The sequence below is a fragment of the Sebastes umbrosus genome, chromosome 17 (assembly GCF_015220745.1).
Source record: "Sebastes umbrosus isolate fSebUmb1 chromosome 17, fSebUmb1.pri, whole genome shotgun sequence".
NCBI classification, from domain to species: domain Eukaryota; kingdom Metazoa; phylum Chordata; class Actinopteri; order Perciformes; family Sebastidae; genus Sebastes; species Sebastes umbrosus.
Genome location: NC_051285.1, coordinates 144498 through 157944, shown reverse-complemented (window position 1 = coordinate 157944; position 13447 = coordinate 144498). Strand labels below are relative to the sequence as shown.

At 43.9% G+C, this 13447-nt stretch overlaps 1 protein-coding gene across 1 annotated transcript; it reads right to left on the bottom strand.

The window, feature by feature from the left end:
• Positions 1-1531: 1531 nt before the first annotated feature.
• pwwp2a (PWWP domain containing 2A) lies at positions 1532-11528 on the bottom strand. Its single transcript, XM_037748157.1, has 3 exons — positions 11281-11528; positions 10509-11136; positions 1532-5593 (listed from the first exon to the last, which is right to left on the bottom strand). Exons 1-3 carry the CDS (start codon positions 11462-11464, stop codon positions 3613-3615), a joined length of 2793 nt encoding a protein of 930 aa, XP_037604085.1. The 5' UTR covers positions 11465-11528; the 3' UTR covers positions 1532-3612.
• Positions 11529-13447: the final 1919 nt, after the last annotated feature.

Genomic DNA, 13447 nt, shown 5'->3' with positions numbered 1-13447 from the left:
ATGTCATCAGAGAGAGAGACAGGTGTAACTGATGATGTTATCAGAGAGAGAGAGACAGGTGTAACTGATGATGTTATCAGAGAGAGAGCGAGACAGGTGTAACTGATGATGTCATCAGAGAGAGACAGAGAGACAGGTGTAACTGATGATGTCATCAGAGAGAGAGACAGGTGTAACTGATGATGTCATCAGAGAGAGAGACAGGTGTAACTGATGATGTTATCAGAGAGAGCGAGACAGGTGTAACTGATGATGTCATCAGAGAGAGACAGAGAGACAGGTGTAACTGATGATGTCATCAGAGAGAGAGACAGGTGTAACTGATGATGTTATCAGAGAGAGAGAGACAGGTGTAACTGATGATGTTATCAGAGAGAGAGCGAGACAGGTGTCACTGATGATGTCATCAGAGAGAGAGAGAGACAGGTGTAACTGATGATGTCATCAGAGAGAGAGAGAGACAGGTGTAACTGATGATGTCATCAGAGAGAGAGACAGGTGTCACTGATGATGTCACCAGAGAGAGACAGGTGTCACTGATGATGTCACCAGAGGGAGACAGGTGTAACTGATGATGTCATCAGAGAGAGAGAGAGACAGGTGGAGAAAAGACATATGTATACTATATACAGTATATATGTGTATCAGTATATATACACATATATACTGTATATTTCAGTATTTAGTCAGTTCCTGACTGTACTCTCCAGTCTTTAGTCAGTACCTGACTGTAGTCTCCAGTCTGTAGTCAGTACCTGACTGTACTCTCCAGTCTTTAGTCAGTACCTGACTGTAGTCTCCAGTCTGTAGTCAGTACCTGACTGTAGTCTCCAGTCTGTAGTCAGTACCTGACTGTAGTCTCCAGTCTGTAGTCAGTACCTGACTGTAGTCTCCAGTCTTTAGTCAGTACCTGACTGTACTCTCCAGTCTGTAGTCAGTACCTGCTGGTGTTTGATGTATGAACGTGCAGCTGGCTGACTGACTGACTGTACTCTCCAGTCTGTAGTCAGTACCTGCTGGTGTTTGATGTATGAACGTGCAGCTGACTGACTGTACTCTCCAGTCTGTAGTCAGTACCTGACTGTAGTCTCCAGTCTGTAGTCAGTACCTGACTGTAGTCTCCAGTCTGTAGTCAGTACCTGACTGTACTCTCCAGTCTGTAGTCAGTACCTGACTGTAGTCTCCAGTCTGTAGTCAGTACCTGACTGTAGTCTCCAGTCTTTAGTCAGTACCTGACTGTACTCTCCAGTCTGTAGTCAGTACCTGCTGGTGTTAGATGTATGAACGTGCAGCTGACTGACTGAGTGTTTCCTGATGAAATCTCTGATCTGAGTATTGAATGGTTATTGATCTAGTGGAGTTCTGAACATGGATCTATTTGATGGTTTCAGGTAAAACTCTCTGGAGACGTGTTTAACCAAACATCTGTTTGCAGGTGAGAGAATCTGACTGAGGTCTGCTGAGCAAGGCAGCGCCGCCGTGACTCCTCCGGTATAAAACCACAGAAGAAGAAATGAGGACGAACCAGAGAGAAGTTTGACAGTTTTTTAATAGATTTAAAACATCAGAAAAAAACAAAAGAAAAACATACACAAGAGTTCTGTTCTCAGACGGAGCGGTTCTGATCTAGTCCGGCTGGTTCTGATTCTAGTCTGGTTGGTTCTGATTCTAGTCCGGTTGGTTCTGATTCTAGTCTGTGTGGTTCTGATTCTAGTCCGGTTGGTTCTGATTCTAGTCTGTGTGGTTCTGATTCTAGTCCGGTTGGTTCAGTTCATTTATCAACAACAGGTTCAGTTCAGCGTCTCTGATCTGCAAACAGACGGTCAAAAGAGTCTGACAGAGAGCGGGAAAACCACCTTCATCATCATCATCATCAGCATCATCATCATGAGAGCAGCGTCCTGTCTAACAGTCAGTGTGTCCTACCTGTCCTCCCTCTAGTCCTTGTCCTCCCTGTCAGTCTAACGTTGATCAACTGAGGCTCCGGGGTCTGAACCACAGAACAAGTGAGACGTCATCGACATCGTCTGCCTAGAACATCTCTGAGCTGCAGCTGATACAGGACTACAGGAACCAGATCTCATCCTGGACTACAGGAACCAGATCTCATCCTGGACTACGGGGACCAGATCTCATCCTGGACTACAGGGACCAGATCTCATCCTGGACTACAGGGACCAGATCTCATCCTGGACTACAGGGACCAGATCTCATCCTGGACTACGGGGACCAGATCTCATCCTGGACTACGGGGACCAGATCTCATCCTGGACTACGGGGACCAGATCTCATCCTGGACTACAGGAACCAGATCTCATCCTGGACTACGGGGACCAGATCTCATCCTGGACTACGGGGACCTGATCTCATCCTGCACTACGGGGACCTGATCTCATCCTGGACTACGGGGACCTGATCTCATCCTGGACTACAGGGACCAGATCTCATCCTGGACTACGGGGACCCTGTTTGGGACCCCTGGCCTCAGTTTGAACAACACTTTGTGTTTCACAGTTTTCATCTTAGTGAACTGAAGAATGTTTTTGTTTCACTTTCACTCTGGGAACGTTCCTCATCAGAACCAGCAAACCAGGGAGTGACACATCAGCGCTTCATACCGCCACCGGACCGGCGCCGGACCGGCACCAGACCGCCACCGGACCGGCGCCGGACCGGCACCAGACCGCCGCCGGACCGGCACCGGACCGCCGAGGGACAAACATGTCAGATCTAAGTGATTGACGGCGTTGAATCAGAACTTCTATTCCGATCGATCGATCGATCACTACAGCTGTTAGCTTATCAGCTGTTAGCTCCAGCATCTGAATTAGTGTTTATTTGTTACATCACTGATTGTGTGACATCATCATGATGTCATGCTGTCAGCCAATCAGCAGGCTGAATCTTGAATCCTGAATTAAAAACCAGAACAAAGATATCCTGAAAGTTAAGTCCTAAAACACTCATCCTACATCCTCCTACGCATCAGGATAGGTGGATTTCAGTCTGATGACATCACTATGACATCATCGGGGTTAGCGAACGTTCGCCGCCGCCGCTGTGAAGGTGAGGCGAGTGGAAACGCTACCACTGACTGATGCTGTGTTCACACTACGAGCGACAAAGCGACAGGCTACGAGTCACTTTCAACGGAAGCAAACCGACACTAGTCGATGCGTGGCGGCGTGACGCGCAACAAGTCAAGTTGGCCGTTAGCCGTTAGCCAGTTCCCACGCCGTTAATGACTACGTCAACGGCGGAGATGTAGCTGGCCACGCTGGCCGTTTTGTTGCTCGTAGTGTGAACATACGAATGACACCTGCCTGAAACTGAGGACCTCTGTGAAGACAGGGGGAGGTAACCACAGAGATAAGCCCCGCCCACTGCCCCCTGAACACTGACAGGTAACTGAGAAGCTCTCCGAACAGGAAGTGCAGACACGTGAACATCGTCCATCTGTTTGCGTTAGTCTCTGACAGACACACATCCGTCTGAAGAGGGGGGAGGACAAGCTCCTCCCACTTCCTGTTTGGGGCGGGGCCTGTGTGGAGGGGCGGGGCCTGTGTGGAGGGGGCGGGGCAGGAGGGGAGGTGTCGGCAGCCGTAGCCGATGCTACGTCTCGAACTGCGTGAGCAGCGCCCGGACTTCAGGCGTCAGTTGTTTGACTGCGTTGGCGGCCTCGGCGATGGCGCGGCGGTACGGACCCTTCCTCTTCCTGTCAAAGCGGGACTGGAAGCTCTCCAGGAAGGGCGACAGCTGGGTGAGCGGCAGGAAGGAGGTGGTGGGGGAGCCGAACCAGGAGACCCGCGCCTCCTGCCGCACCGCCAGCCCCGTGTCGCTGCGCCGTGACACCGTGATGCCGAGCACGCGCGCCGGCCACCAGGGGAAGCCGTAGATCTTGGCCCAGACGATGTCGCCGACGCACACCGACCGGCCGTCGGGGAGCGCACACTTGGACACCAACTTAGAGAAGACGGAGGAAGACGACGAAGACGAGGAGGAGGAGGAGGACGTGGAAGACTTACGACGCCTCTTCAATTCACCTCCCTCCTCTTCCTCCTCCTCGCCGCCGGCGTGCGTCTCCTCGCCATGGGCTCTGGGGCTCTGGGTGGCGGGAGAGGAAGAGGAGGGACACTGAGGCCCTAACAAGGAGGAGGGAGGCGGAGCGGGGACGGGGACGGGGACGGGGACGGGGACGGGGACGGAGGGAGGGTCTCCTGGAGGAGGGAGGTCAAAGGTCTCTGTGGAGCTGCACTCTGAGTGGGAGGAGTCCAGGGAGGAGGAGATGGAGGAGCAGGTAGGAGGAGGCTCCGCCCCCTGCTCTCCCTGCTCCACCCCCTCCTCCCCAGGGGGGCACACCTCCTGCGTCTCCACGGCAACACTGGCTGCACAGGAAACGGGCGTCGGAGGAGGAGCTGCGGTCGAGGGAAGGGACGGGACCGGAGGCGGTTCTGGGTCTGATGTGGGGACGGGACTTAAAGCAGGTTTGAGAGGCGAGGAGCGTACGCTCTGTTTGGGCGGGGAGGAGGTGGACGAGGAGGTGGACGAGGAGGAAGAGGAGGAGGAGGAACAGGAGAGCACCTGGCCGTCGTCGGTACGATACCTTTGGGGTTTGAGGCGCATTCTGGGTGGAAGTGGCGTGAGAGAGCTCGAGCTGACGGCGGCGCCGCTGAGGTGTTGCAGGCGGCGAGTGAAGTGCACCTTCTGGTTGTGGTTCTGCAGGGCGGCTGCTCGGGTCACAGCCTTGGTGCCGTCCTGGTTCTGGGTCTGACCCTGGTTCTGATTCTGGTTCTGGTCTTTGGGCCGGCGATGCGGCGGCAGCGGCGGCAGCGGCGGCGACGGCGACGGCGGCTGTGAACTCCTCGCTAGCTTCTTGAGAACCTGCGGTGCTTTGGAGCAGTCGACAGCCGGACCTTTGGCCAGTACCTTCTTAGGGTTCAGCTTCAGACACATGCGGCTGGACACGGACGACGGCGAGGACGAAGATGAAGCCACGCCCCTCAGGACACGGCGAGAGGAAGGCGATGGTGAAGATGACACACGTATCCCTGATGATGAGCGTCTGTCTGCAGCAGTGCGTCCTCCCTTGTCGTCACTTCTCAGCCGTTTGACCTCAGAGGAGATCGGTCCCTCGGCCGCTCGCCGCCGCCGCGACACCTCCTCGCCCCTCAGATCCACCGGGCACCGCCGCGCCTCCCTGTGCCCACCTGATGCCACCACACCTTTGCACTTGTCGCAGAGCACCTGGCGGGGGCGGAGCTTGATGGCGTTCATGATGGAGGTCGGCTCCTCGCAGCGGTAGCGCCGCTTTGGCCGTTTGATCTTGCGTGGCAGCGGCTGAGGTAAGGCCTGGTTGTAGGTGTCCCTGATGAACAGAGGAGGGGGGTACAGCGCCCCCTCCTGGAACAGCGGCGGTGGTTTGGCGGTCCAGGGATGAGGATGGGGAGGGGGCGCGGACACAGGACTCGCGGTGATCTCTTCCTGTTTGGCGGACGGGTCAACGTCGGTAGCCGGCGGTGACGGTGCCATCTGAGGTCGACTCCGGTCGTCCCGTCTGGGAAACACCGTGATTGGAATACCGTACGGTCCGAACCTAAACATACAGACAGGATGAGAACCTTAAAGACTCAAATACTTTATGATGATTCTGCATCTTGGAGTACCTGAGGTCTGATCTTAAAACTCAAACTCTCGTCTGCAACTCAAACTCTCGTCTGCAACTCAAACTCTCGTCTGCACCTCAAACTCTCGTCTGCAACTCAAACTCTCGTCTGCCGCTCAAACTCTCGTCTGCAGCTCAAACTCTCGTCTGCAGCTCAAACTCTCGTCTGCACCTCAAACTCTCGTCTGCAACTCAAACTCTCGTCTGCACCTCAAACTCTCGTCTGCAACTCAAACTCTCGTCTGCCGCTCAAACTCTCGTCTGCAGCTCAAACTCTCGTCTGCCGCTCAAACTCTCGTCTGCACCTCAAACTCTCGTCTGCAACTCAAACTCTCGTCTGCAACTCAAACTCTCGTCTGCACCTCAAACTCTCGTCTGCCGCTCAAACTCTCGTCTGCAACTCAAACTCTCGTCTGCAACTCAAACTCTCGTCTGCTCTCAGGAAGTGTTAAGTGTTAAAGTTGACTTAATAAAAAATACTAATTAATTTAATCTGATGAATTAAATTGATTGATAAATTGATTTTTAGGGTGATGACTGTGGAGGTCGGAGCTCACCTAAATAAAACAAATAATGAATAAATAAATGACTAGATTAATAAATAAATATTTTAACAGTGACAAGAATAATATCATATATATGAATTAATATCATATATATTAAATAATATCATATATATGAATTAATATCATATATATTAAATAATATCATATATATGAATTAATATCATATATATTAAATAATATCATATATATGAATTAATATCATATATATTAATTAATATCATATATATTATTAATATCATATATATTAATGAATATCATATATATTCATTAATATCATATATATTAAATAATATCATATATATTAATGAATATCATATATATTCATTAATATCATATATATTCATTAATATCATATATATTCATTAATATCATATATATTAATTAACATCATATATATTCATTAATATCATATATATTAATTAACATCATATATATTCATTAATATCATATATATTAAATAATATCATATATATTAATTAACATCATATATATTAATTCATATCATATATATGAATTAATATCATATATATTAAATAATATCATATATATTATTAATATCATATATATTAATGAATATCATATATATTCATTAATATCATATATATTAAATAATATCATATATATTAATGAATATCATATATATTCATTAATATCATATATATTCATTAATATCATATATATTCATTAATATCATATATATTAATTAACATCATATATATTCATTAATATCATATATATTAATTAACATCATATATATTCATTAATATCATATATATTAAATAATATCATATATATTAATTAACATCATATATATTAATTCATATCATATATATGAATTAATATCATATATATTAAATAATATCATATATATTAATTAACATCATATATATTAATTAATATCATATATATGAATTAATATCATATATATTAAATAATATCATATATATTAATTAACATATATATTCATTAACATCATATATATTCATTAATATCATATATATTCATTAATATCATATATATTAAATAATATCATATATATGAATTAATATCATATATATTAATTAATATCATATATATTAATTGATAAAAAGTGACATTAATTGATATTTCTTTACCTTTACATTAATTCATTTATTAATTTACTCTTCTGTTTAATTTACACTTTTATTTATTTATGTATTCACTTTTGCATTTTTTTCACCCATTATCTCTCTATTCTCTATTCTTTATACATTATTCTCTATTCTTTATTATCTATTATCTATTATCTATTCTCTATTCTCTATTCTTTATACATTATTCTCTATTCTCTATTCTCTATTCTTTATACATTATTCTCTATTCTTTATTCTCTATTATCTATTCTCTATTCATTTATACTTTATTCTTTATTCTCTATTCTCTATTCTTTATTATCTATTCTCTATTCTTTATTATCTATTCTCTATTCTCTATTCATTTATACTTTAAACTCTATTCTCTATTCTTTATTCTTTATTCTCTATTCTCTATTCTTTATTCTCTATTCTCTATTTTCTATTTTCTATTCTCTATTCTCTATTCTTTATTCTTTATTCTCTATTCTCTATTCTTTATTATCTATTATCTATTCTTTATTCTTTATTCTCTATTCTCTATTCTTTATTCTTTATTATCTATTATCTATTCTTTATTCTCTATTCTCTATTCTTTATTCTCTATTCTCTATTCTTTATTCTTTATTATCTATTATCTATTCTTTATTCTTTATTATCTATTCTCTATTCTTTATTCTCTATTCTCTATTCTTTATTCTTTATTATCTATTATCTATTCTTTATTCTTTATTCTTTATTCTCTATTCTCTATTCTTTATTCTCTATTCTCTATTCTTTATTCTTTATTCTCTATTCTCTATTATCTATTCTTTATTCTTTATTCTCTATTCTCTATTCTTTATTCTTTATTATCTATTATCTATTCTTTATTCTTTATTCTTTATTCTCTATTCTCTATTCTTTATTCTTTATTCTTTATTATCTATTATCTATTCTCTATTCTTTATTCTTTATTATCTATTATCTATTCTCTATTCTTTATTCTTTATTATCTATTATCTATTCTTTATTCTTTATTCTCTATTCTCTATTCTTTATTATCTATTATCTATTCTTTATTCTTTATTCTCTATTCTCTATTCTTTATTCTTTATTATCTATTATCTATTCTTTATTCTCTATTCTCTATTCTTTATTCTTTATTATCTATTATCTATTCTTTATTCTTTATTATCTATTCTCTATTCTTTATTCTCTATTCTCTATTCTCTATTCTTTATTCTTTATTATCTATTATCTATTCTTTATTCTTTATTCTTTATTCTCTATTCTCTATTCTCTATTCTTTATTCTTTATTCTCTATTCTCTATTATCTATTATCTATTATCTATTCTTTATTCTTTATTCTCTATTCTTTATTCTTTATTATCTATTATCTATTCTCTATTCTTTATTCTTTATTATCTATTATCTATTCTCTATTCTTTATTCTTTATTATCTATTATCTATTCTCTATTCTTTATTCTTTATTATCTATTATCTATTCTCTATTCTTTATTCTCTATTCTTTATTCTCTATTCTTTATACATTATACATTATTCTTTATATTCTTTCTTCATACTTTGTTATTCATGTGTTCATACTTTGTTATTCATGTGTTCATGCTTTGTTATTCATGTGTTCATGCTTTGTTATTCATGTGTTCATGCTTTGTTATTCATGTGTTCATGCTTTGTTATTCATGTGTTCATGCTTTGTTATTCATGTGTTCATGCTTTGTTATTCATGTGTTCATACTTTGTTATTCATGTGTTCATGCTTTGTTATTCATGTGTTCATGCTTTGTTATTCATGTGTTCATGCTTTGTTATTCATGTGTTCATGCTTTGTTATTCATGTGTTCATGCTTTGTTATTCATGTGTTCATGCTTTGTTATTCATGTGTTCATACTTTGTTATTCATGTGTTCATACTTTGTTATTCATGTGTTCATGCTTTGTTATTCATGTGTTCATGCTTTGTTATTCATGTGTTCATGCTTTGTTATTCATGTGTTCATGCTTTGTTATTCATGTGTTCATGCTTTGTTATTCATGTGTTCATACTTTGTTATTCATGTGTTCATGCTTTGTTATTCATGTGTTCATGCTTTGTTATTCATGTGTTCATGCTTTGTTATTCATGTGTTCATGCAGTGTCTGCAGGGCGCAGCAGCTCTTCCTCTGCTGCTGAGATATAAACTAATATAGAACTAATAGATTACTTTGCTTTATTGGACACGTGGATCAATAAGTTGATATTTGATTGACTCATGAGGAGAGATCCTGATTACAAGCAGAAACATGAAGTTATTGATCAACTGATCAGAATGAACCAACGGAGCTTTATTACAATATCAACTCATTGATTCATGAGTCCTTATTGGAGACATTAATCAATAAGTGGAGACATTGATCTATAAGTTGATCTATTGATCAGTTAGTAGATGTATTGATCAGTTAGTATTGATCAGGTAGTATTGATCAGGTAGATGTATTGATCAGGTAGATGTATTGATCAGGTAGTATTGATCAGGTAGATGTATTGATCAGGTAGTATTGATCAGGTAGATGTATTGATCAGGTAGATGTATTGATCAGGTAGATGTATTGATCAGGTAGTATTGATCAGGTAGATGTATTGATCAGGTAGTATTGATCAGGTAGATGTATTGATCAGGTAGATGTATTGATCAGGTAGTACTGATCAGGTAGATGTATTGATCAGGTAGTAGTGATCAGGTAGATGTATTGATCAGGTAGTATTGATCAGGTAGATGTATTGATCAGGTAGTATTGATCAGGTAGATGTATTGATCAGGTAGTAGTGATCAGGTAGATGTATTGATCAGGTAGTATTGATCAGGTAGATGTATTGATCAGGTAGTATTGATCAGGTAGATGTATTGATCAGGTAGTAGTGATCAGGTAGATGTATTGATCAGGTAGTATTGATCAGGTAGATGTATTGATCAGGTAGTAGTGATCAGGTAGATGTATTGATCAGGTAGTATTGATCAGGTAGATGTATTGATCAGGTAGTAGTGATCAGGTAGATGTATTGATCAGGTAGATGTATTGATCAGGTAGTATTGATCAGGTAGATGTATTGATCAGGTAGTATTGATCAGGTAGATGTATTGATCAGGTAGTAGTGATCAGGTAGATGTATTGATCAGGTAGTATTGATCAGGTAGAGTACCTTTTGGAGACGTCCATCAGAACACCTGAGAACATCTTCTCACCCAACCGGAAGGACACCACCAACGCGTCATCGATGACGTGGTCCAGAGAGACCCGGACCTCGGAGCCGGGACTCAGAACCTGAACCGGACCAGGATCGGTACCGGATTCCGGTCCAGGACCAGAGGAGTCCTCCTGCTTCAGGGGTTCCGTCAGCAGCCGTCTCTTCTGGGCCCGGCCGGGACCGGGACCGGGACCGGGACCGGAGGAGTCCTCGGTACCAGCTGAGGTTCTGAACCCGGGCTCTGTCTCCGGGTCCAGGAGGTCCTCAGCGGGACCGGGACCAGGTCTCAGCTCCGGGTAGTCTCTGTCTCTGTCCGTCGGTTCTGCTGGTTCCGCCAGAGAGAGCCCGGCCTCGGTCCCGGTCCCGGTCCCGGGCGGAGGAGCCGGGTAGGAGTGCAGGAAGACGGCGGAGGATTGCGGGTCCAGCAGGGAGGAGCGGTACCGGTCCCCCAACCGGTCCCCCACCAGGTCCACCGGGGACTGACTGAGCAGCAGCTCGGTACCGGTACCGGGCTGGTCAGAGAGGTTCTGGAGCTCCCCGTCCTCCCCTCCTCCTCCAGACCCGGCCCCGGATCCTCCAGCGGACCCGGATCCTCCAGACCCGGCCCCGGATCCTCCAGCGGACCCGGATCCTCCAGACCCGGCCCCGGATCCTCCAGCGGACCCGGATCCTCCAGACCCGGCCCCGGATCCTCCAGCGGACCCGGCCCGGGCGGCCCCTCCACCGGCTCTCTCCCGGTCCTCCCGGTGGACCTGCTCGACCCCCCGCAGGCCGTTCATGTCCTGTGTGTCTGCAGGCAGCTCCGGTCCGGCCGGGCCGGGCTGTGCGGGGCCCGGTTCCGGTCCTTCAGGGTTCTGGGTTCTTGTTGTTGTTGGACCAGCAGCTCGGGGCTCTGCAGCCACGGCCGCCATTTTACCCCGCTGTGAGCCGAGCGGGGGGGGCGGCCCGGGACGAGCCGGTCCAGAGAGCCGGCACCAGAGACTCAGAGACTCAGAGAGCCGGCTCCAGAGACTCAGAGACTCAGAGACTCAGAGACTCAGAGAGCCGGCTCCAGAGACTCAGAGACTCAGAGAGCCGGCCAAGGTCTCTCCATGAATCAATGCTGATCCTAGTGTTGGCTTTTCCCGCCTCAGCCTCCCGACCGCGGCCGGAGGGAACGGGGGAGACGCCGGAGTTTTGGTCGGAGACGATAACGTTTCTCTCTGCGGAGCCCCGTCACTTCACAAGACACGGGAAACCTCTGTTGGTCTGGAGGAGCTGCAGCAGTTATTTCTGCACAAACGTCCACTGAACATTCACTAGATATTCTCAGAGCTAAACTAACTCTTCTGCAGTGTGGAGTGAGCAGCATGCACGTGAGAGGTGGAGAGAGAGAGAGAGAAGGAGCGCGGTGTGTGAGTGAAGGCAGGGAGAGGAGAGGTCTGAACAGCGTCGCCACATGCGAGTGACCATGAGACACCGACCCGGTAGATACAAACAGTCCCTTTACTTAAGTCAAGGCAGAATGATAGGACGGTCTTCTCCGCGCTACGGGCACTACATGCACATGTGACTGAATGTTGTGTTAATGACGTCCGTACGACCAATCAGGTGATGACAGACAAGGATCAAACCATTAAGCAGGGAGGGGCGGGGGTGACGGTCTACAGGTTCAGAGCAGGAGGAAGAGGAGGAGAGAAAGAGAGAGGGGAGAGCGGTGCAGCGAATAGCAGACCAGATGAGTGACAGTCGGAAACGAAGCAGCATGTAAAGTTAAGGTATTCTAGAAATTATAAGGTTTAGTATAATTATATTGAATAATTTAAGTGATATATGTGCACACATACTAATCAAAGGTCAAAACAGCTAACTCTGGCTGAATTATAAAAGGCAGAGGTGGTAAAATGAAGAGCCGGTTGGGAGCCGAAAGAGCCGGCTCTTCTTGGTGAGCTGAGCCAAATGATCTGATCACTAAAAAGATCCTGAACTCCCATCACTACTGCCGAGTGGCGCCAAGCCCCGCCCCCCACTACACTGGCAGCTGCGCAGGCGCACTGCGGTTGGCTGGAGGGCCTGTCACTCAAAGGAAACGTAGCAGAGCGTCGTCTCTGATTGGATGATTGTGTTCAGAGACTGTGAGGCGTCAGGTCGACGTCAGGGGGCGTGGTCATCTTCACCAGGAACAAACACACCTACAGCTAAACATCAATCAATCAATCAATCAATTGAAGATCAATCAATCAATGACTGCAGATTGTATGAAACTGTCTGAAACGTTTCCTTATTGTATTGTTTTATTGTTATTTTAGGTATGTTCATTTTAATACTTATTTATTCTATCCTTTTTATTCCACTGACGGGAGCTGAGAGAAACTATGTTATGTTTCCTTCTGTCAATGCAAATACTCAGGGAAATCACAATTACGTGAATCTTGAATCTTGAATCTGATCAATCAATCAGCAGCTGATCAATCAATCAGCAGCTGATCAGTGCAACTACCTTTGTTTACATGTTACAATGACAATAAAGCTTTCTATTCTATTCTATTCTATTCTATCAGTCAATGTCTGATCAACCTGATCAGCTGCTGATCAATAAAACTATCTCTGATCTGGGTTCACAGCAGATCACTTCAGTCAACCTTCTTCTGATCACAAACCAATAACTGATCAATAACTCTCAAATAAGAGCTGAACCACTGGCGGGGTGAAGTTTAAACATAAACACTGAACTATGATTCAAAACCAACGATGAATTAATCCACTGACACATGTTGTTGTGATAGTTAATAATCAATAACCGGACCTGTGACCTTCAGAATAAGAGCACTGATTTATATCCTGATCACTGAATCAAAATGCAGATCAATAATCAATCAGTGTGAGTGACCATCAGCCAGCCAGAGCACAGTATC